This window comes from Erithacus rubecula (assembly GCF_903797595.1).
Source record: "Erithacus rubecula genome assembly, chromosome: 3".
NCBI classification, from domain to species: Eukaryota; Metazoa; Chordata; class Aves; order Passeriformes; family Muscicapidae; genus Erithacus; species Erithacus rubecula.
In genome coordinates, this window is record NC_136689.1 from 53,029,748 (window position 1) to 53,055,886 (window position 26,139).

The 26,139-nt window shown below is 35.9% G+C and overlaps 1 protein-coding gene across 4 annotated transcripts in view; it reads right to left on the minus strand.

Moving 5' to 3' along the window:
• Positions 1-26,139, minus strand: part of POU6F2 (POU class 6 homeobox 2) — a 306,702-nt gene that overhangs the window by 30,096 nt on the left and 250,467 nt on the right. For all 4 annotated transcript variants that reach the window (XM_079301926.1, XM_079301927.1, XM_079301928.1 and 1 more), the window contains one exon: positions 22,448-22,594. In XM_079301926.1, the coding sequence (XP_079158052.1) occupies positions 22,448-22,594 (147 nt within the window). The remainder of the gene's footprint in view (positions 1-22,447; positions 22,595-26,139) is intronic.

Sequence of the window (26,139 nt, forward strand, 5' to 3'; positions counted from 1 at the left end):
AGTCTTTCCATGTGGCTCCTAATAAACCCACTGTGTCTTTACATTAAGTGGAGTTACCATGATGCTCTAAAATGAAGCACACCACTTTTTTTTTTTTTTATTAAAGTCTTCTTCTCCTCTCATCAGAAACAGGGATGGTGCCCTGCTTCATTGTTTTCCCAGCACAGCCAAAGGAATACTATAAACTAGCCAAATGGATGGTTCAACAGCTGCCTTTGCTTCTGCTCTGAAGTCAAACTTTTAAACTTAAAATCAACTACGGTAGTTTGTTTGTACTGACATAAAGCAAATGGTGACATTTCCTCTGAAAAGTATCTTTAACTATGAAAAGGAAATATTAAGTATTTTTTGTAGTATCATCAAAATAAACATCTCTTCAATTCGATCAATGTTATAACTCTTTAAATATTGAAAGCTAATTATTCAGTTTTGAACAACAGAAGAACAACATAAAAAGAAAACTGAAAAACGGGGAAAGTGAAAGAAGCAACAGAAAAACTGCTCAGCAAAATGAGGCAAACCACCATATAGACATAGACACATAAGGGTGTTGTGGATGAGAACCTGGCAACATGTTCCTGCAGCCCCAAAGGCCAACTGCATCCTGAGCTGTATCAGAAGATTTTGGGAGAAGTGTTTGTCTCTTACTCTGCCCTCATCAAGCCCACCTGGACTGCTGCCTCCAGTTCTGCAGTTGTCAGCACAAGGAAGACCTTGCAGGTCCAGAGGAGGCCAAAAAGATGATCAGAGGGCTGGAGCATCTCTCCTGTGAGGGCAGGCTGGAAGAGCTGGGGCTGTACAGTCTGGAGAAGAGAATGTTCTGGGGACAATTTACAGCAGTCTCCCAGTCTATAAAGGGAGCCTCAGCACTGGGAGGGATGGTTTTACAAGGGCATGGACAAGGAATCCATGATAGGACAAGAGGTAATGGCTTCACATTAGGGAGAGGAGGTTCAGATAAGATGTTAGGAAGACATTTTATTACCATGAGGGTGGTGAGAACAGGTCACCCAGGGAAGCTGTGGATGCCCCATCCCAGGAAGCGTTCAAGCCAGGCTGGATGGGGCTTTGAGAAACCTGGACTAGTGAGAGCTGCCCATGGCAGGGGTTGGGATGAGATGATCTCTAAGGCCTCCTCCAAGACAAATTATTCTATGATTTTGCACAGTTTTATTCAAAACAAGCTTTATTTGAAAGCTGCTTCGGTTCAGAGATATGTTGCATGGTCACTTTATCAGCAGGAGTTATTTAAGGAGACAATTTATGGAGAAAGTGACTGAGGAAAAATATACTAATGTGAATCTGCACAGGATTTTTTGGCCTCTGTGCACTGCCCATTTCTTAATCACATGCATGTATATGTATATATATACAGTATCTATATAAATTATAAACACATAGACACAGATATTTTTAAAAATACATATCACTTATTGTCTATCAATATCAATAAACCCAGCTATTTATATGCACTATACTGCATATATGCAATCTGCTGTCAGTCTACACACTGAAAAACTGGAATCGTGGATACAAGGAACACAATTTGCAGAGTTCTTTTGAAAGTAATGCTATTTCATCTCCTTCCTTGGACTAATGACAATGTGATTCTTGAACCTCATAAAGAATGAAACTAAGGCTGCCTGTGTCTTTTAAAATAGAAGTGGTATTAATTCATGCAAAGCTTGTAAATTTCCTTTGCTGCATTGTATTTCCTAATGACAACTCAAAAAGATGGCACAACAAAATGCTACTTTGAGGAAAAGTAGCTTCAAATAGGGATACTGGAAACAGGTACCTATGAAACTGTACTCCTGGGTCACCATTTTATGTAAGGGATTGTAATTTTTAAGGTTACGTATTGTTCATACATCATTCAACATATTGGAGAGGTTAATGTTTGTAAGCATCATAATGGAACATTGAGTCCTAGATTCTGCCTGATTTTCTCAGTGTTTTTTTGTTTTGTTTTGTTTTGTTTTTTTGTTTTTTGTTTTAAATAATGATTGTATATTAACATCAAACTATACAGGCATTTATTTGACACCACTGTAGGAATTATGTGGTGAAATTTCTCTTAAGCAAATACGGTCACATTCTGGTAGTAGGAGCATGTTTCCTATCATGAAAAATAATATCCTTTTAATCAAACATTCTGAATAACACAACATTTTCTTATTAGAAAAATCTAAATATATAAAATTATCAAATTAAAGACTAAAAATTACATTGAGTATCTGCTGAATTGTCTCTTTTAAGCAATCTGCTTATCAGATTTAACTTCCTTTTAAAAACAAGAATTAAATCAGGCATCAGGACCCTTAGAGGTCATAGTTCTCTGAGCTGAGCAAAGAAGCTGTTGATTTTAATTTGATTTGCAGGTCCTAAGCATTTCTGAAAATTAGCTAGTGAGATTCTTATGAAAATACTTATCATTTAAAATTATTTGATGGATGTCTAGTATAAAATATTTTAGCAATATTTTTGTTTGTTATGACAACAGATCCATGATATGTTATGACAGGACAGTCAATGCTATCATATTTGTTATGAAAAAACCAGCCAGAATTTCTAATAATATTTGATGATCACTAAAAGAATCCACAACTAACTGTTTTTAGCATTTTACTGCTTGTCTTCCAAGCCTCAAATAGCTTTCCTGATTGCTGTGCAGATCCTTTTAGGGTGTTTACAAGCAAACACACTTCTGTATGTGTGGTTTTGGGGCTGTTTTGGCAAATCCTCTTGATAACGAAAAGTAATAGTATTCATTTTCTCAGGAATTAAATACATAGCAGCTGACCAGAAGTGTGAATTTCTAGAATAAATTACAATGAAAATGTTTTCATAAATTCTCATTTACCCCTACTTTTTTTCCATGCAGGATGTGATTTTCATGGCTGCCTACAGAAGTACCTCTGTTGTTTGGCTTCTCTGAAGATTTCAGTATCAACTAAATACCAAACATCTCACAGACAAGAAATGTCTGCTCTGAAGTAAAATTTCTCAACCTTCTCAAGCTTTGTGTCTGGGCTGCAGCTGGTAACTCAAACATCAATTTGTGTCTTTAGATTACAAACTAGATTTAGATTCCTTTAGAACACAATTGTCTCTTTTGAGCAGTGACATTACTTCCTGCTACTTCTCTCTCAGAGCATAGAGAGTGGACTTGCTTCCAGCCACATCAGAATTTGACACACAGTACAAGAAAATGTAGACATCCCTGCACTTTGTAATACGTGCCATGCTGAGCCATTCAAGGATAACTCAGGAAACAAATTCCCATTTCTCACCAAGCCTAACTAGGCCCAGCCCAACATGTGCCAGTGTGGGTTGCTTCCATGCTATGGTTACATTATCAGCTTGTTTGGAGCTACCTTTGCTCCTTGGTGCTGCTTTGTGTTGTACAGGACTGACACAGAGGTGCTGTTGAGAGGTGAGGAGTCAGAATGAGGGAGGCAGGTTTGGTAATTGCTCCACGATCCCTGTGGTTTTTAAATAAGAGCTGCTATTGAGACATAACCTTGATATAACACAGATATGAACAAGATAACATCCTCCACTGTCAAACTGTTCTCACTGAGACAGTGTGGATTTAATTTTTCAAATTGTAATCTTACTCTTTTTTAAAAGGGATGTGGCACACCACTGGCAATGTTTGTGTCTGGATGAGCAGGATTATTTCTGGTATTATACTTTTATTTCTTTCCCCTGATTGTTCCTTTCAACTTGTTTTGCATAGACAATAAGGTACTGATGTCAGCAGGTGGCCACCACTGTCTCTGTTTATCTTGTGATGCCCTTCCTGAAATGTTATTCTACTAGAAGTATTATGGTCTTGCAAATGTATGCCAAATTTGGGTACCCCAAAGACTTTTAGATTTCTTTTTAATTTTCATTGGTGAAATTTTCTGAGGAAACAAAATTAAATTTTGGGAAAATGACTTTGAAAGCTTAATGATGTTCCATTCTGTCCTTGACTTGTCTGTTTAGAATACCAATGGACGTTTTCTTAGGTACTCCATGAGAAACTGGACTGAAATCACTAACCATCAAATAATCTTCAGATGCAATCTTTAGGACCAGAGTTCTTTAATTAGATTACAGGTCAAAGAATTTCTAGGCCATCAATATATTCTCGAATAATCCTCTCACATCTTCTGACTATCAAATTACCTGCACTATATAAAATATTTATCAGAGATCACCAGATTTCTCAGTCTGTAATTCTTAAAGGTGAAATTAATTGTGCATGCTGATTGATTCAATCATTTCAGGTTTAGCCAAAATTCATCGCAAGAAGGTTAATGTATATTGCAATCAATCAGTAGCAGTGATACTCAGCATTGTTGCTAGACAACCACATTTCTCCAAATACTGTGATAAATCTTGAGCTTGCTGCACAGATGCCATGACTGTGGATGATATGGTAGTTGTCTCTCAATCCATAATTTCAATATAGCACCTGTACAAAATGTCTAAATACAAAGTCATGTCCTACTTAGGCAAAGTTTCTACAATTTTATATCATCTAGACTTTGACTAAATAAAATATAAAACCGTTGGTCTTATTAATTAAGAGTTGTAGCTTTTACTGTGATAGTGCATGAAAGCTCAGGGCAAGCTGAGATGAGTAACTGTGAAGTAGCACACAAAGGTACTGCTGAAACCCTTCCCAGTTTTGGGGGACATGCATTTCTTCCACAAGCAACTTTCTGTCTGCTGAGAAGAAGACACCATGCTTACCACAGCACGACTATGATGGAACAAACCATCCTGGATTATATCTCCACTGTGGTGGGTATCACTGTGGAAATCAATATTCCAGCCTATAAAGTGGAATTTTGCTGTAATGCACCATAATTTTGTGGGAGCTGACGACAAGGAGAAAAAAAATATTTCACTGAAAGAAGGTGAGAAAACTGAATGATTGCATGTAAATTCTTGAATGGAAAATAGTTATGACTGCAAGTTTCTAGATATGAATGTCTAGGAAGAAAAATCATTCCTGAGATCAAATATAACTTCCTTTTGTCCTGCATTCATCACAGAGTTGATTGCTCTTTTTAGTACCAATTAAAATTTCTCAACCTAATATAAGCCAGGCCTTAGTCCTTCTTACCTTGCAAAAATTTGTTCTGGCCCCTGGTTCAGTACACTGCTCTGTCAATCTGTTCACATTTGAAAAGTTTGTTAAATTCTAGGCCTCCATTCCATCACCTGTAATATGTTCATATAAATTTATTTACCTCCCCTCCAGTACTCCTATAAGTCTTTAGGAATTTCTATAGGGCTACCTAAGAGTCATGAAGAGCTTGGCTTTAAGTCAGCTTGGCTTAGATTTGTCCACTTTGAGCACCACTCCATAGGAATTATAGTTGTAAATTCTATAATACAGATACTTAGTATTTACCACAAATGACTAATTTTAACATCTCTCTCAGAACAAAACACTCTGATGCAATGGCATTTAACTCAGGAGGGTAGCTACCTGTGGGTCTGGAGATGAATATTCAGCAATCATTCTTCCCTTTCCACTGTCATTTGACCCCTTCTCAGGGCTACCAATAAATTTTTGTATATTCAAGATGTTCCTGCTGAAACAAATACTTAAAAATTAGTTAAGTCTAACTAAATGATGCTCAAATTTTGGGAATACATAGCAAGAGACTGTGTTTATGAACCTGTGAGGAGAACAAGCAGCTTAATTACCAATTTCATTCAGGTCCATAGGTCTGCTTAAGGAAGAGTTAAATGATTTTCTTATTAAAAGTAGCAGTGGCAGAGGTAATTCCATCTTCAGCACCTACATCACTACTGAGTGGAAGCAACATGTTCCTGATACAGACAGGCAAAGTGAAATTTGTTTATGTATTTTTATATGAATTCAAACTACTTTATATTTCCCTTTAGTTGTCAGCAGAGCCCATAGCCCTGAGGCCTGTTCTGTGGAAGATAGATCACAGTTTTCTATTTTAGCATGTTCTCTCTGTAGCAGTCCTAAAAGGATTTCCTTTTCAACTGTGATCTACAGGGCACCAAAGGTGAGGGGCTCCTTTATTTTTTTTACTCTAGAGACAGGGAGGGTTAGGAGAGAAATCAACTGTTTCCAGAATCCCTTCTCCATCAGTGTAGTTGTCATGTGTCTTATATTTTCAGTAATTTTGGGCAGGCCATTGTTTTTTTCATATGTTAAAATAAGACCTTAGCACAAATCCAGCCATGAACCTAACACTACCAAGTCCACCAGCCTAATTCAACCTCTCTCTCATGGTATGTAATGCCTTAATGTGGAAAAGATTGAAGTGACACAAGAAGGTTCTTCATGGAGTGCTGTACTATCATCAGTGCTTTAAAGAACCAGAAAATCTAACCACAGATATGTTTGCATATGAAAGCATAATGATCATCAGATGTTGCTTTCTTCATTCAGACTTTACCATAATTTAAATAGCTTCCCTGTTAACAGTCCAAAGAGCAAGATATTAAATAGAAGAAAAAATGGTGGCATTTTCTATGAGGAGAACAAAGCAGAAGTGAACAAGAGAAAAAAGCAACAGCAAAATGAAACTTAATTTTAAAAATTATCAAAATGCACATTGTAGTTACAAATGTTCTTGTAATACATTTAAAAGAAGCCAAAACAACTCAGTCTCAGTAATATGAAACCTCCAGAAGTACTTCTTGTTTAATCATGGAACAATTAGTGGAGAAGATTTTCTGGCATATGAGAATTACAGCAGAAGAATGAAGAGATGAGAAAGTGAAAATGCCATAGTATAATTCATATATGGAATATTTTAATTGCCGGTAATTGCAGATTTTCAAATTAATAAGTCAAGGAATTGTGCTCCTTTCTGAGATAGAACTGAATATATTAACTGCCCTTGAAACAATGTGAATATTTGTGGGTCCTGTCCAAATCCACATATTTTCTGGTTCTGTGATGATAGTTGAGTTGGTGTGTCTGTCTACTAGCTTCTCCTTCTTCTCTCATTTCCCCCTCCCTGCCATCACCTCACAAAAAAACTAAATCAAACAAACCAAATCACAACAACAACAAAACAATTAAAAAAACACCCTACAGCAAAAAACACAAACGCAAACAAACAAATCCCATCCCTTCCCCAAACGAAACAAAAAAACCCCAAACCCAAAATCCATTTCTCAGACTAAAAAAAATGTTTATGCAGGCTAAATGTGCACAAGATTTGTCAACCAAGCTGCTTCATTCAAAAATGAAAATGTAAAGATGTGCAAACAACAAATAACTTCAGAAAAGGAATTAGCATCTCAAAAAAAAAAAAAAAAAAAAAAAAAAAAAAAAAAGAAAATAAGAAAGTTATCAAATATGGATTTGTTTATCACAGTCAAGTTTTATGATTCAAACCTTATTCATATATATTTTATGAAGAGAATATCCATTGTGATGGCAAAATTAAATGTATTTTGAAACTTGTATGTGACATTTATCTATCTGCTCTATCAGAAAAAAGTTGTCATATTCATTCAGACATATATTACTTTTTCAATTTCCTGTCTGTAATGTTTCTTTAATGTTCTTTAGGGGGAGACCACAGGATTTCTCATTCTCACAACAAAGACCATAATGCTTTAGAATTATGTTGATGAGTTTATACCTAAAAATTTGCACCACTTTTTTATTTATTTATTTTTTTTTTAAAGAGATGACTGGTTTGCTCTTATCCATGATAACCATGTTTTTTGGGTTGTTGGGGTTTTTTGTTTGTTTGTTTTCATTTTTTTTAAAGATACAGTCAGGTAGAGAGTGGTCTGGTTTTTTTTTTTCTTCTTCTTCTTTTAAAGAAGTTCATCATGCAAAACACAAACTTATGGTGCATAACTTTCTGATGATTCAGGTTCTACTGTGAGCCACAAGAGATAAAGGAAAAAAATAGTGCAAGTATTGAAACTCCTTATCACACATCTTCCCTTTCAAGGGGATGATTTTGATAGAAAGTTCATATAAACCCAGTGCTTTGAATAAACAGTGCTGTGCAGCAGGCAAGGCCAAAAGGTCATAGTAAGAGAAGAAACAGACACCAATTAAGAGAGTTAATTGACAAGATGCTACAGCTGTCTTGCAAAACAATGGCTGGAGAGGTGGAAACTTCTTTCTCTGAGTTGCTATTAAAGTGACACTGTAGAGAAAAACTTATATTGTATCCCATAGTCTCAGTGCAAGTCCTAGGAGAGATATTGCAGTGCAGTGGGTCAAGCCCTGGGTACAAAGGACACTTTTTTCTTATGAAGTTTCTTTGGTGGTAGTGACCCCATCCACAGTATAGAATAAGGAACACTCTTTGATGGTAAGAAATCAGGAGAATTCCATGAATGACATTCAAGTTGCATTTCTAAACAAATGCAGAACATTTGACATCAAATTAAAAGATATGACTCTCCTCTAAGCATACATAATATATAGGAGTAAAAACAAATACTTGGGTAAAAGTGGCAATAATTATGATGGTGTAGTTTAGATTACTTTTTAAGACAGAAATCCTTACATGATAAGACTCTTTCATGGCATTTGTGGCATCTGATGTTTGGAGCTGTGCTGGAAATACATTTATGTTGATCTGTGATCTGAAGATTTAGTGTATCCCTTTTCTGTTCTAACCAAAACAGCAGAGTAAATGGCCAGAGAAATGTAAAAAGCAATCTGTCAAAAGGAGAGACATCTTCCTCCCTTCTGCAAATTCAAAGGGCTTGTTTTAAACCAGGAGAACCTCAGAGATGTAAAGTCTTCATATATGCACAACTGATTTTTAAATAGCATCATCCTGCAGATGGAATACTTGATCTTACTTGAAAGAAAAGACACTCAACAGAAAGATCCTCCCCTTCACATTGCAAACAATCACTTAGTTGAACTATCAGTAAAGTATGTTTTAAATAATTCAGGTAGATACCATTACCTTGGTCTCAAATTATTTGGGAAACACAAAGGAGGCAATCAAAACAGGAACACAATTTTCACACAAAAAAATGAAGAATTCCTCTAGAGTCATTAAAAAATAAGTCAGTCAGTACTAAGTTCTGCATGTCCATCCTCATTGCCTCCAGGACCTGAGTTAGAGCTACTGTGACAGCAATGGTGAACTTAAGGATAGCATTACCAGAATGACTTAAGTATCATTAAAAATAACTACTGTGTGATATTGTAAGCACGGAATTGATGTAATGTTAGACACCTAGCAGCAGAAATCCAGTTTTAGATTGTCATTCATGACTCTATTCAATGTAGAGAGTGAAAAATCCCTGCAAGATAATTCATTGAAGCTTAAAATGCCTGCCTTGGATTTGCCTTATGTTTTAGTTCTTGAGAGTATCTATTTGTTTCAGTAATGGCAGAAAACACTAAACAACTAGCTTAGAATGGATGCAGCCTAAGCTGCCTTTCATGTGGTTAAAATTAGGGAAAAGGAATTAAAATCAAGAGTCTAAAGAAACATAAGACTCTGTTGAGCAGTCAACTCTAAAATTGGCCTACAGTCTCCAGGTCATTTGGAAAACAAGTTGCCTTTTTACTGACCATCTGAATCTCAGGTGTACATAAAAGGAGGGTAAAATAATTTTTAAAAAATCCCTAAAATTAAAATAAAATCATAGAGCCTTTTTCCAGAAATAAGACTCAACTTTTCTTTTTCTTTTTTTTTTTTTTTTTTTTTTTTTTTTTTTTTTCATGAGTTACTATGAAAATAAGACAAGGCTTTGAGAAGACCTCACTGGTTGAAAAGATTTTCAGCACATGCACAAAATGAAATCTGTTTGACCATCCTTGTCTATTACAAATATAAACACAGAGATAGAGATGATTCACTTAAATTCCTTCAACTTGACTGGTAATATCTTGACACATTTCACTGGGGAGGGTATAACTTACACAGCTCTTAAAAAGTAAGTTTAAAAAAAAGACACAGCGATGACTGTGGACTGAAGATTTATTAGAAAGATTCCCTAACCATCTCTTGGAAGTAAAATTTCCATTCTGTGCAAACTCAGTGAGAAATTGCTTTCTTGACATGGTACTCATTTATCTCCCCTCACTCTGTGTTCTTTGAGGTCTCCTTTTGCATCATTTGTTTGGTAGTATGAGGCCGATTTAAACATTTTTACATTTGAGCTCTTGCCAGAGACCACAGTGATTTAGTGAATCAGGAATGCATCATTCATGTTTGTTCCCTCTTTTCATTGCATATGATTTTAAGGAGAAATAAAAGGCAAGAGGGAGCCAAGGGTACAACTTGCTGCATTAAGTGCTCCTTAGGAGGGGCCCTTTCCATTGATGGATCAGGCTATGAGAATTTGAGCTTGGCTTAGTAATATTTATTATATGCATTTTTATTTGTATTCAGAAAAGAAATCTGTTTTTTTGTAGCAGATTTACTTATGATATTTTGTCTTCAACATACAGGGTATAACACATTGCTGGTTAAGGACTTCCATGTAAGCAAAGCTCTAAGTATCCATCATTGTGTATACAGAACCATGAACCTATCTGAACAGAAAAATGCTTCTGTATACTAACAGTATTTTTAGGTTAGTAATCCAATATTAAGATTTCAAATAACTACCCTGAGAAGTTGGCAAAAATCTTGTCAAGATTTTGTTTTGTATTAATTTCCAAGACACCCCCTTATACTCTTACAAAATCATAGTTTGTGATTGCAATTTCAGAGCATATTCAATCAGCTCTTAGACTTCACAGAGGAGAATTAGGGCTTCCTATGTCTTTCTGTATCTGGTGAACTGAGAATCAGTTAGTTTTGTTCTCTTTGGACCTTTGTGAACAAAGTTTTAAATTCAAAATCTTATTTTTTCTAAGCAGTCATTAAATATTTAATCTCAGTCTGTGGGCAGATTTTTGTGGCAAAATTCTCAAATGTGGTAGAGGAGAATGTGGTGCTTTTTTGCTAATATCAATTACATGCTAATCTTATTATTTATCTAACCTCTGTGGGCATTGGTCCTTAAACTTTCTTTTTTAGCTAAAGGAGTATGTTTTAACAATCAACATAAACAACAACTGTTTTCAAATGCATGTGTCTACTTGACACCAAAGATAGGTGACTGTCTCCTACATGTGTCTGTACCTGAACAATAGGTGCAGCAGCTGGGACATTTCCCTGGTGCATCAGGGAAATGAAACACATTCTTCTGGGTAGAAATACACCAACCAGGAGAGCAACATATAGATTTAAACATACAGAGTGGTGCACTGTAGTTGCTAACAATAATTTTAAGAGACTGTAAATATGAAACCCTGAATCTAATCAATTAAAATTAAGAGATCTATAGTGCAGATCCCAATAGATATGATTTAAATACCTAAAAAGGGAAGCCATCTCCCAGCATTTTTGAGGGGTCTGGGGAGGTGATGTTCATCAACATAATGGACATCAGGAAACACACAGACCATGCCATCATGTGGGTGTATGTCGGGAAATATTTTCCCTGCAATTCTACTAACAAACCTCAATTTTACTGAACTTCTAATTACTTCAGTCTGAGCTCTTGTGCAGAGCTATCAATAGTACCAGTCTATGTAGTACCTGCTAGTAGTGAAAGGGTAGTGTTAACATCCAATATCTTTTAACTTTCACTTTACAGTCATTGAAGAGTGCTTACGTATTTCTGGGAAATCAGACCCCTAGAAAACTACAGACCTAGTTTTATTCCTCATATATTAATACATGGATTAAATTATTAGAATGCAGACAATTATGGTCTGTGTACAGTCAGGATTACACACATGTAAAATCACACTTGAGAGATACGAGTTAAAATAGAACAGCACATCATCTTCCATGCCAAGATGAGAAGGATTAGTTTATTTTTGTGTCACCAAAATAAAGAATCAAATTACCTCAAAGACAGAAGCATGACTCAAGAGGCAATTATAATCTCATTTCCTTATGGGTACTTGTGTTGCTTCTGAGGACATGAGCACAAATTTCCAGGTAAGCACACATTGCCCTGACTATGTGTATACACACACATGTATATGTTCACATAAGTGGGAAGTAATTCAATTGAAAAGAATGTAGATATCTGCTCTATATGAAATGTTTTAGGATTTTGTCAGAATATGGCAGTAAGACACAGAGGAAAGAACACTTTTCTGGTTTGGCCCCGGGATTCCTAAAGAAGTATTGTGCCATGTCTGAAATGGCATTAAAGACCTATGTTTATCTAACTGAATCCCAGATACAGTAAGGCAAAAAACTATTGCCAGAAAAAGAAAATGGCAGAGATAGGGGAAGCAGAATGGAAACTAGAGAGTTGAATACCTTGGGGTGTATGTGTCACTGATATTGGCATCAGACACCTGCTCATGCATACCCTTGTTTCCACATGGGTTTGTGCTTCACTTATGGAAGAAACCAGGAGAGCCAAACCAGAACAAATGAGCAAATTAAGGCTGATAAGAAGAATTGAGAAGGAAAGAAAGAAATTTTAGCTTTGCATGTGGTGTTGATTCCCCCTTTAAGCTAGTACACCGTATGAGTCTGATATGATGTTTTTTCTTTGAGTCTGTCTATTTGTGCTATCAAATAAGACATAGCTAAATGAACAGCCCTCAAAGAAGGGAGTGGATTAGGCCTCTGGAGATGATGACTAACAAGTTTAATTTAAACTTCTTTTCAGCTGGGCTGCAGTGACCTATTTATACAATTTCTTTCTTGCTAGCTAGCTAGGTTTTTTTTTAACATTACAAGGTGTGCCTGGCCTCTCTCATCTCTCTCTAAACTGTCTCCCTGATGTCCTGATCACTCTCTGATCTATCTCTCTATCTGCTGGGTGAATGCTAATATGACATATCCAACCTCTAAAACAAACCATTTATTTTGAAACTTGGCTATGTCAGAGCATTTGATGCGCCAAACATGAAAATGAATGTATATTTGGATATTGGGTACATCATGTCTTGATATTAAATTATCCCCTGAAAAGAGGATTGATTTTTAAACTGGCAGGATATATGTATTGCTTCCTTGAATCTCTAGCATGAAGCTACACATGGGGGGAGTCTAGCAAAGGTTCTCTATGAAGCAGAAACAGAGTTGCTCAAGGGCTATGAGTGTTTTCTTTATATTAATAAATCCTTCTTTGTGCTTAAGGAAAGAGATTCTGTCATTCTCTTCCATTATTATGTGACAATAATACATTAGTCTTCTATGAGAGATACTTATCCTAGAGATAATATTTAATTAATGTGCAAAGAAGGAAGTTTAAGTGAAAAAGGTACTTTAAAAATCATATATATTTAATACTTTGGCATAGATATTTCAAAGTCCTTTTTTTTTCCCTTTTGATATCTGGGCCATTTGCATACATACACACTGAAGCCTACCACTTTCAGCATCTGAAAAAAAATGACAAACTGAGGTATACATGAGAAAAATAGAACAACTGTCCATGCATGATTAGGTTATTTTTTTTTTCTGCTTGAACTTTCCCTGCCACTCTTCAAAGATCAACACTTAGAAGAAGGCATAATACAATTTTTTGCAATAATCTTGATGCAAATCAGAAGTCAGAGAATACTTCCTCTTACAGGACAATTCCAGTTCATTGGAAGCTTGTGGATCTGCATGCAGAAGTTTTTGGGTGTGCATTTGGCTGGTTATTACTATCAATGCTGCATGAATATTTTTCAGTGGTTGGCTTACTACCAAATGAGTCAATCAAGTATTTCTGCAATATTCTCCTCATTATGTGAATACTGCTTGGGGAAGACATATTTCTCCACTTTCAAATTCTTCAGAAGATGTTGGTAAAATATCTGGGCTTCTCATCCCTTCAGATTTCAAACAAATACTGATTGCACAGCAAACATGGGAGTACCAAATCTTTTCTTTACCTGTATCTCTGAGACATACACATACAAATGACAAGACTGCAGCACAATAAGAAAGACAATGGCCTTCATTTATGCATGAAGACATGTAACTTTTAAGAAATTCCAAACCTCACCAAAAGAGAAGGAGTGCTCTATCAGTGAATCAAGGACCAAAAATATTTATTATTTTGCATTAAATTGAACCTTTGGCAGAGGGATCTGGCTTCTTTTCCTCTTTGCCCAAACAAGCATTTTTGGTTTAGTTTATTCTGATTCTCAATGCCAATTATGTAGATTGTAAAATTCCGACACAAGGATAAAGCATGTACTATATACAAGATAAGTTAGATAAAATCTAAATAAGACTAAGCACCACAAATGATTAAACAAAGAATTACATTCCCTCATAAGAAGAAGTTCAAAATTAAGAATAGTCTTAGATTTCACTCTCGTGCAAGTCTCATACAGGAGGATTTTCATCATCTCTGTTCAGACAATGATGTGGAAATGTTTCTCAACTTTGTCAACTTCTGAAGTGATGCAATATTCCTGAGCACTTCCAGTGTTTGGGAAATGTCAGTAACATAGAAAGCCCTTCTCTTGGTACCACCTGCATGCATCAGCTCTGTCCACTGCTTTGCTTATGTCATCTTGAAGAGTTTTCAATGTACTTAGGAAAATCTCCGTCTTTGCCTTCAAGTTCTTCTGTGTCTGCTTCCCAGGAATCTAAATGGCTAGCTAAAGCTCATGGATGAAATCTATAATTACCAAATTCAGTCTTCCAGGATAACAAGAATCAAATCTTCTCTGTGCACAGCAAAGTTTGTTCTAAGGGGAAGGCCAAGGACTTGGAATGTATTCCAACAGGAATTGAGGAACATTCCTGTGGTTATTATCTTTGGGTTCACCACATTCTGATGGAAAAGCTAATACATTTCTTGTTGTCTGCCTTTCTCTGATGCAAATATAACCAATATGCATCTCTAAGAAATCCCTTCATATAGATTTTAAAATCCAAACAAACCAAAACTTTAACAGTCAAACAAACAAAAAAATCCTAACAAAGACAGACAAAGCCAAATGCCCTTATCAAACATGCAATGCACTATTCTGCAAGCTTCTGCTGAGAGGAAGACCAATTTGTGACTATCACTAGTCATGTTTCTTAATGCTTTACTAGAAGGTGATAAGATATGATGATAAGGAGAGTAGTGTAAGAACCTCTGTAGAGCAGAAAGATTTCATTGACTGTGATGTATGTCACTGGTGATAACAACGAAAATTTTTCATGCTTATAACCACCTCATGATGCTAAGATGAACAGATTATAGGAATGGTAGGTTCTTCTTTTTTATTGGTTAGCTTTCATGAAAATGGTATTAAGGTTGAACTAGTAGTAAGTTTGGTTTTCTCCTCCATGCAAAAGTAATTAAGAAGGCAATGACAAAAGGACAGTTATGTCCAGTACTTCTGACTTGAAATAATTAATGTAGAATAGTAACATTTTCAAAAGTGCCTAAATGCTTCAGGCTTTTAAGGGTCTCTTCAAAGTATATTTACTCCACATAATACAGTGTGTTAGCAGGACCCCAGAGCTAATAACTAATGAACTAGCTCCTGTGTCACCTTGTTGAGAAGCAGAATTAATTAGTCCAGCCATAACAACATACTACTGAGAGTTTTGGCTCCTTCAATCTGTGCTAGTAGAGCACTGAGACATGCACATATAAATGAACTGTCTCTGGCAATTTACTTGCAATGCTCTGTTACAGTGCATAGACATGCCTTCCAGCACTCAGACTCGTAACTCTGATTGAAGGAAACTCAGGCTTTTACAGGTATGAAAGTTGCTTTTTAAAATAAGACTTGGGCACCTCTGAAAAGATCTATGTCCAAGACACAGTACCTTAGGCAGAAATGCAGGCAAGAGGCTACAATCTGAAGTGTGAAATTTAGTACCAAAAGTAAGATTTGTTGCAAGTTAGATAAAAGAAATTTCAGTGGCTCTTCTGGATAGATGTGGATAATTTCCAAGCCTGATAGAACTTTCATTACACAATTATCCTTTCAATTTTTCAGTGATCACTGCCTAAAACAGACAAAAAAGGCTAGTCATATCTTGGTTTAAGTTAGACTCACTCTGCCTCAGTCCATTTCCACTTCATGAAGCTATCAATTTGCATGACCGGACAGCTTGGTCCAGGCATTTTTACATTTATGCCACTGTGGATACAACGGATATTAGAGAAATAGTACAGCAAAATAAAGACAGACTCAGCAAAAATATGTTAAAAGAATTATTTGTCTTTTGATTCAAATTCACATGGGAGGTAATTAAACAAACACCCTCCTCCATGTATAGCTGTGGGGAGGGAAACCAATGGAAAAAGAAAAAATCTTCCCTTACAACTGACCTTTTCTCTTTTCACTTTTTTTCCTGTAAATGGAAAAAACACATATATTCAGCACAGTGAAACTCTGAGGAGGAAAATAGAGAGTCAGACTCCACCCAGCAGAAATACTACGAAGGTTGACAAAACAGATTCTCTTGGTAAAGGGTTTTCCAAGGAATGTTCTTAAGCTCTAGTATTATTAGACTTACAGTCCCTCCCTCACCATCTCCCTCAAAATGTGTCTCAGTTCCTCAGGCTTCTAATGAAATATCCTTAATATATGCCATTCTGATACCACCAACTCAGATATTTGTAGGTCTCAGTCATAGGAACATATTGTCAGCAGTCACTACTTAAACAATAACTATTAAGAATTTTGTGCATGTTTGGATGTTGTGAGAGCTAAGATATTAGTGGTTACCATGTATTAAAACTTCATAGCTGAAAGAGATACAGAAGTGATAACAAGAAAGAGAAAAAAAGGTTAAGAGATAAGGCTAATGGACATTGAACACCTGAAGAGCAGTATGAATTGCACATATTCAGGAGGACTCCAAGATTCTTACACATTACAGGACTTTGAGCCTCCTAGAACTTCTGGAAGAATTATAAAAAAAACACCAAACAACAACAACAACAACAACAAAAAAACCCCTAACAATCAACATCCTCCTTTTAAGTATATGAGGAGTCACAAATTGCTGTCACAGTGGTAGCCACCAATTTTCTTGGCTAGTGTTGGAAAGAAAACTTGGTCACATAGCAGTGTCTATGCATTTCTTGGAGATGACTGCTAATTCCACAGTACTAACTCTGACCTTTGAACTGTGGATATCAAAAAGTTCTCATATCTATGGTTCTAGAGAACTGAAAGTCTTTCAAGCAGCTTTGTGTATACATACTCATTTGCTCATCATAGCATACTCTACCAGAAAGAAAATAGAGGAAAAATTATGGAGATGAACGAAACAAACAAACAAACAAAACTAAAAAGAAAAAAAAACCCAAAACCCCCCCAATAACCCCCCCCCACAAAAAAAACAACAAAAAACCACCCCCAACAAAAAGAAAAAACTCCACCCAATGTTTTAGTTTCTTTGGTTTTATCTATGCACAAAATTAAACCATTGTCACTTAATACATACTACAGGGATTCAACAGAAATGGTCTAAATCCCTGTAAAGGTATACTTTTCAGTATTGGAATATCTTATTTCTATTTAGCTGAAACAAAACTGGAAAAAAAGTTGATAACTAACTAAATACCTAACTAACAAATTCAGGCTTTCCACTAATTTTTTTGACACCTGTTTAACTAAACTATATTAGAATGCGTCTTAGATTTTTAAAGAATATTTTCTTTTGGAATGGGGATAGCCCCTCAGGAGCATCATCAGATTAGAAAGAAAATACTACAAACACCTTTTCCCACACCATTTTATAATTACTTCACCCCCCAAAAGAAGGTAATGGCCTTGTCTATGGAACAAAGAGGTCCTAGTACTGTGGCCTATTGCATATTTTCCAGGTTGTGGCCTTGGCAATTTAAGCTAAAACAAGGCAGCTGTTCTGCTGAGAATCATAAACTTAATTTGCAAATAGCTGTTCTCACTTCATAAAAAAAATAGTTACAGAAAACAGTGAAAATAACAGTACCTACACGAAGACATGTAATAGTTGAGAAGACAGAAATTTCCTTTACCATAAAAGATACTTTAGCACTTTCCAAGTCAGTCCACAATGAGGACAATGTTATTTTTTAAAATCCTATCCCTGTTGTTATTGCACATGACATATTACATTGTACTGTACAGAGTGTGGTGATGAGAAATTCCCTGCTTATTTAATTGTGATCCTTCAATGAATTTGAAAGGGAGCACTTTATTTCCATTTCTTTAATTTACTAGTTCTTTAGCTGATGATTTTATTAACTCTTGTATTTGAGAACTGATGCTTAACAAAAAAAGGGGAAGAAAAAAAGGCCCTTGGCATTATTGTGAAGGCCTGGAACTGAATAATGCACTTTAATAATGAGGAATAGAGCTATGGCTTTTGCTGATGGCTGTGACCGGCTCTGTGACCTGATTATGTCGCAGAGTGTCAGCAGCTGAGACACTACAAAAGGGAGCGCATCCCATCAAATCTATCTCCATTGTAATCACTCCCACTGCTGAGAGGCTTGTTAGGAGCAGGGAATCCATCAGGCCTCATTAGCACCGTTTACCATCAAGAAGCTCAAAGAGCAAATGTGTACCCTCTCATCAGAATAATGAGAACCAAAGTACTCCTATTATCTAATTGGATCAACAATGCCTCTCTCTCTATTTAGTTTCCTGAGCTACTTGTGGACTACAACACTCAAAAAATTGTTATTTTTTTGTTAAGTACCAGGGTGGACCTGTGCTTAAGATTTTTCTTATACAGAAGGTTTTTTTTATCTAAAGAGCAAAGCATGGGCACAATGAAGCCTGAGTTCCTTCAGGGGCATTCTTAGATTTAGACTGAAACAATCCAAGTTAATTCACTGTTCAATTAAAGTGTGGACAATACGATTACACCATACATACTTAGAATTTTCTTTTAATCTCCCAGGAAACACTGCCCTCTTTATCCATAAGGCAGTTCATCATGTCAAGTCTTATGCTACTCTTTTCTTTTATGGTAAAATGTTATTTTGCAACTGATTTATTTAGCGGTATTTTTCTCCTGTTAGACAACTCCCATCTTTCCAAAAGAGAAACTAAACTTACTCAGTATACCCACAGTTAAAATGTATTTGATCCTGCTGAAGTCAAGAGACATATTTGAATGCAACTGATGATAATTAAGAAGCCATATTCATCAACCTTGCTTTCATATTTCTGTGACTCATTTCCTTACAAATATTATGACAACAGCCAAAGCACACATTTCACATACTTAATAAAAAAATAAAAAACCAAAACAAAACTCCTGATTTTTTCTTTTATTTGCAAAGCCAGCATTAAAAAGACATATATTGTGTTATTAAACCTCTGCAGAAACCAAGGGCAGCAATGGCACTTGGGTCCTACTGTAAGGGCAGGCTGAAGCTGAATAGGTAGACAGTCTCTCTTTGAAATCTACTGACAGGGTGCAATCTGGCAAACCTGCTGCCCTGGCCTTTAAATTTAAGATATGAAAGCCCAGTGCTGCAAACACTTCCTGGAAAGTGCTGAGGGCAAACAGAATGCAAGCAGTGTTACATGGGCCAATAGCTCTTCATAATATGCCTCTGAAAATGAAAATTTGATTTAGAGTCCTCTACCTGTACTATATCAAATTAATCAAGTGATCTAATCATATTGTTTCAATGGATTAGATCTCTTGGCTTGGTCTTGGGAAGCTCTGGTATTACAGTTCATACTGCCATCCAAAGCAAAAGAAGGAAAATAAATAAACATACCATAACTGTGAATTCAATAATTAAATAAATAACAAATGCGCAATATAAATTATTGTTAATACATATAATTTTGCTACTGCAATTGTAAGAACTCCTAGACTATTGGGAATTAAGGCCATGCCATATGTCATTTAAAGGATCATTTCCCTTAAATTTGCCATAGGATCTTGGATTTGACCTAGAGCTTAATGTCTCCAGGGATTACTGATCACCATATATTTAGCTAGACAGATGGACATTTACAAGCCCTGAATTTCTGTAACAGAAACAGCATGTAATTACAAAGATTGCACGTACCAACATTCTAGTAATTCATCCAGCTTTATATTTTCAGGAGTGAGTTTTGGGTATCACACTTGCGATTCCTTGAAAGGGGCAATTTTCAAAGGGCAGATTCTTAACAAATGCTACAAATCTGCCTCTTTAGTGACTCCAAGCTGATTATTCAGAAATGGACCATTTCAAATTACTATTTGCTTATACTCCCAATTTTGAAGTAACATCTTGTAGTTCTCGGTTAGGTACTATAATTCTATTAATTTCAAGGGAAAGTAATTTATTTTCTGGAATGCCAATAAATTATACTGATTACTCCTGTTTTAGGGCAGCCTGAGAAGTGGTCTCTAAGTAATATGAGTTATGCTGAATATTATAAAACTGTGTGTTATATTACACACTTACTATCAATATTTATCTATATTGTGGCAAGGTCTGCAGTACTAATTATAAACAAAGGAACATTTGCAAGAGCAAGTAGCAAAAAGACAACTCTTACTTAAAAGACCTAGGCAAATAGCTAGGGGCTGTAATTTAATTTCAACAATTGGGAGGATTCTTCCTTTTCTTTCTCTTTCTCTGCAATCTGTGGAATTATTTGACTTTACATTACACCTGGAATAAACAAGATTCAGCCTGAGTGAGACTTTCATTCAGTGATATCTTCTTAGTAATATGTTTTTAAGGATACAATGAAGGGCCACTGATAGATTATGTTTTCTGTGGAGAACATGTAAAGGAAGAGGTATAAAAAATTAGTCTACATTCGTAACTTCAGCTCTTACAATGAACATCTTTGGTGTCAAGTACCTCATATGTGCGTGGTGACTGTGAACCATTTCTGGAGCACAGAGGAGATAGAAACAAGCAGGCTTCTGGGTTGGAGCTGATCTGACTATGAGTTATAGGTATTATAACCAACTTTTCTCCCAAACCAATACCCCATCCCTCCAGAAATCTTAATAGGCTTTTGAGAGCCTCCATTTAAAGCTGGCTGCATAAAATGATCCTTTGATGAAAAGGGATTGAAACAAGGGTTAAAGTAGACATTGAAAGGTTATTGTAGAGGGCACATTGTTCATACAATCCTCCTTTAATATGTGTGGTGTGCACCTGCGATAAGATGATTCATTAGATAAGGCCTCACTTTGACAAGCTCCATCGTTCAACCCTCGGGGTAGTGATGGAACAATTCTGCACCCACCCAGTAAATATAACAAGGTCAGCATTTTTTTTTCCTGGGACTTGGATGGTGATAGTGAAGCTCAGGAAGCATCTTTGTTTATGTGTCTTGTTAAAAAAAAATCCAAGGGGGTCCTATAAAGTGTTGACTTTTATTTTTTTATGGGCCAAAATAAAAAATCTCACTCTTGTTCCAATTAACTAAAAGATTACCAGGAGAAAAGCTGCTCTTCCTTTTTTTTTTTTTTTTTTTTTTTTTTTTTTCTCCTCACTAGTAAATATAAGAAACTAAACTTTAGATTCACATATCAGCCAAGCTGCATCATTTCAATAAATATTTATCAGGGCCTAACATCCACATAAACACTGTGGGTATCACTGGGTGCCCAATTTGTAAAATTTAGAATAATGACATTCAAATTACTTAGTTACCAGTTACATATTGACAGATTTTTTGCAGATAAGCAAGACAATGTATTAATTTTAATCCTAGTAAATGCAATAAAGAATGAAAGTGATCACAATCAGAATGCCACTTAAATATGCTGTATCAAAGGAATTATTTATATATATATGGATCCAGATGCATATCTTTCTGCATCATACTAAGACTTAAACTGAAAGAGCTTGAAGAAACAAACAGCTCCAAAATGTAGGTAATGCACAATCTCTCTCTTAGACACACTAACTCTTAAACAATGTTCAAGTTCCTATTTGGAAATTTTTCTTTAAACCAAAATAATCTTCCAAATAGGCATTTACATGCCTCAGCATATATTCATTGCAAATTGGTTAACATAGTTAATAAACAAATGAATAAGTCACTCAGATAAATCCATCCCTGATACTTCATTACAATTTATATTCCTTTAGTAGAAATATGTCATGCCTTTTAAGAAATGATGTAATACAGAAATGCCCAGAAATGGAAAAAAGTAAAGCCCAGTACCACTTCAGTAAAGGTGCCTGTTATTAGGCATATTTAAGTGGAAGAAGACAGATGGTATGTTTGTTAAAAATCACAGAGTTGTTGGACTTTTAAAATACCATGGTATTGCACTACTGCAATATTTTTAAAGGGCTGAAACAAATAAAATAAATCCTTAGCCTTTTCTAGCTTGACTCTTAAGAGTGACTAACTTCCTCCTGTTTCTCAGACTTTCCGTTTCTTACCTTATCTGGCAAATCAATATTTATTTATCTTCAACATGTGCACTTTTAAATTGCTGTCATACAGGCGGAACTCATTTTTGTCCCGAGATCAGCCTGCCATCAGAATTCACTGTTTGCTCCATCTTCCACTCACCTGTCCTTGTGCATTAGTGACGAGTTGGCCTGTGACCCCCTGAAGACTGGAGAGGGCGTTTCCAAAGGCTTGGGAGTTTGCTATTGAGCCCATGGCTGCTGCTGCTGCAGCTGCTGCTGCTTGACTTGCTAGTGGATTATTAACCAGCTGGAAAAAAAAAGGAAATGAAATAGCATGATAAGACCCATGATAAACATATAATGCTAACTGGATAATAGAAAAGTGAAGGCACAGTAAGGTTTATGTTATTTAAATGTTTTTTACCCAAGAAATAGTGTGTAAAAAAATGTCTGCTCCAAGGGCTCAAGTTTGAGAGGTTCTTACTTCTGGAGTTTTGAAAATGAATAGTTTTTAAAGAGGAAGAGGAAATTCCATGTCGATGTTGAAGAAAAAATTCCCTTTTTTAAACCTATATTCTCTCTCCTTTTTTTCTTTCAGTCGAGTCATGCTTGATGTGTTTCTTTGGGTTCAATTGCTAATGCCACTAAGGTGTAGCAGCTTAGTACTGCTGTAAAGAGCTATCAGAAAGATTAGCAGTTGATTTGACTGGGAACGGAATGCTTACTATTTTACTGATGATTCTAAACCCAAGAAAAATCTGCAAATCCTTTTAATTTTTATCATTAAATAGTTGGTCTCACTATCTAGATAAATCACAATAGAAGACTCAACCTTCTAAATGAGGGCAGTAGATGTCTACTAAAAATTCAAAATTCATTTGCAAAATACAATACCAAGCAACATGCTGCTTCTTGAATGTGAATGATTAGTTCCAGGACTCATAAATTTTCAGGAAATAATTTGTATTGCCTGCTTTAGTCAATTCTACCTGAATGCTCCATAGAAAGAACAGAGCATGGTCATGGCTTTCACCTTAGGAGACTAGGGGAATCCCACAGAGGAGCACTCCTATCAACTTCTGTGCTTACCAAGTACATGCAATGTCTGTTCATCTGTCAGAATAAAAAGTTGTTTTGGACATGGCTTTTCCACTGGATTATTCTAAAGTTTCTACTTTCTTATCCTTTTCTGAGAAGGGACAAACTTTGAACCAAGCACACAGGGATGACAGTAAAAAAAAATAGAATTGGGAACCATCATTACTTGGACAGCTGTCTTGAGGGCAATCAAACTGAGTTCAAGAGGCTGAAAATACATTTTAGAGTGGCTTTGCCTCGTAAGAGTCATTGCATTATAGCAGAACTTGTAAAATACACATTAGCAGGGTAGAGCAGAAGTCTGAGGGACAAAAACAGTCAAGGGACAGTGTTTCTTAGACTGAGATGAAAATGCAAGAGCTAGCTCAGAAAAGCTTTATGTTTGAGCTGAAATTAGTAGGAGTTCTAAGTCCTTGCATGATGAGAAAACTATCAATCTTTTAGAAATGGAGAGCCATAAGCAGCAGTAATGGATACACTCCATAGACAAGCTCTGATTCAAAATAGGTTATAAAAAATTAATCAGTGATTAGTAGCTGTTTTAAGCATGTTACAGATATGAGTAGTGTGTATGTTATAGACGTTTAGAAGCCCATCAATAGAAGATGTCAGATATGGTTATAATCTATGCTTATAAGAAACCTACTTGTCTGTTGGACATTGCAAAATCTACAATTGATTGGTCATACATTAAAACATCTATTAATCATTCATTAGCCTCTCATGAAGTATTTATAAATGCAACCTTGATATAAAGTGTTGCTTAAAGGGGTGCCTTGAGCACATCCAATCCCTCTAGAAATTGCAAAGTAAATAACTAAATAAAAATTAGTAGCAATGCCAGACAGAAAAGATGACATTGTTTGGAGGAAGTATTTTGATTTGGAAAAAATTGTTCCATGAATCTCTAAAAGCTATTCACAGCATCCCATGGCAAGAAAATCAAGTAGGAATAAAACACAAAAGGGGAAAACTGCAATGCATGCTTGATTAGCAATCCTGATGAGCTGAGCTGTGAAGAGAACTGAGGTCAGTACAAAAACCAAAGTGAACCTCAGCCACTGGATGCAGACTGCAAGAAATTCCCCCAACTGCACAAAGGTGTGGGTGCAAAGACATGATGCACTCTTCAGTGACTTGGGTGGTGGTGCCTGAGCATGGCAATGTAATTTCAGAGAACAATATAAGTAAACTGGTTGGTTTTCTGCTCAAAACAGCCACAGTTCTTTATTGCCCCAATCAAAAGTTTGCAAACCCTTCTTTTTCTCTTCACATCATTGGCAGTACTGGAACTTGAAATTCCCTCATAGCTGTAAATGGAAGAGAAAGGGACAGCAGCAAGAGTGTAAGGTCTTCTACAATCTTATTAGCAATGCACAAATTACTGAGCCTCTGATCCTACAGCATCTGACTGTAGGTATAAATTGTAATCTTTGGACAGTTACACAACATCAATAAAAATAATAAACTAATAAACTACACTCGCTGCTATATTCAGGGCTTAAAGAGGCGTGTAAGAAAACAGCTCCTTGGGAAGCATAAATAAGCTTATGAATCTGAAAACTACAAAGGGTTAAAACTTTCTAAAAAAATCAGACTATCACCTTCTAGAATCTCTTTTCCATTTTTCTTGCACCAGTTTTCAGAAAATGTACATTTTCAAATACAACAATAAAATTTAATTACAACAAACCCTGAAGACACTCAGGATTGCTTTTAGTTGCATCACAGAGATAAGCTACTTATTAAAAATGATGGCAGAGGCTGTGATATGCATAGGTGCCCTGCATAGTACCATGTTCCAGGAAAAAATACAGGGAACGGGCCAAATCACAGGGTAAGAGACTCCAAAGTGCATATGAAACCACCCCTATCTATTCATAAGTCTGATTAAAAAGGAGAGGATGCATTTTCCTTTGAGTGCGCTGGGGAGCTGTTGACTGCAAGTTACACTCTATTCAATTGACCCCTTTTATATTGTGTGCAAACTGGAGATGAAAAAATACATCTCATTTCATTATGTCTGGACACCAAGATAACACATTGAATCTTCCTTTTATTTAAAAAATAAGATCTCTAACTTGAGAGGTTTATGCAATTTCTCAGTGAAGGTTGGATCCCAAAGAATACATGTTGGAAATATTGGAAATATTTTGTGAAAAATCCCACAAAGGGCTCCTTGCATTTTGTTTCTGTATTTAAATAATGATTTAATTTGGAAAGCTGAGATATTTGGCACCCAAATATCTTCCCCAACTCAAAACACCAGCCATAACCATAGGTTACCATACTCTTTGTTTAAAGTGACAGCCCAGCCCTCTAAATTATGTTTCTGCTAATGACATGATTATATGAGGAAACACATTTCATGAGGGAGAATCTTCAATAACTGAGTAGGTTTAGAATTCCTAAATCCTGGACTTTAAAAAGTAAAGTATGTGAAAATTGACTACTTTAAGTTAATAAAAGCAGAAGACATTCCAGAGCAGCAAACAGAATTCACACAACTAAAACTAACCAGAGAAATTCTGGTGGATGAAAGAGGCACTACTTAGAAGATCCTAAAACTGTAACATGCAAAGTGAGAGTTTTTATGGTTAAGACAGAGTCTTCAAAAAAAAAAAAAAAAAAATCAATTTGAAGAAAAATATGTCAGAATCAATGCTGCAAGTAGCTTTCTTGAGAGCCACAAATACTTTTTTCTTTTGGAATAATACCATCCTCCTCTTTATTTTGAAAACTAGCTTAGTATTT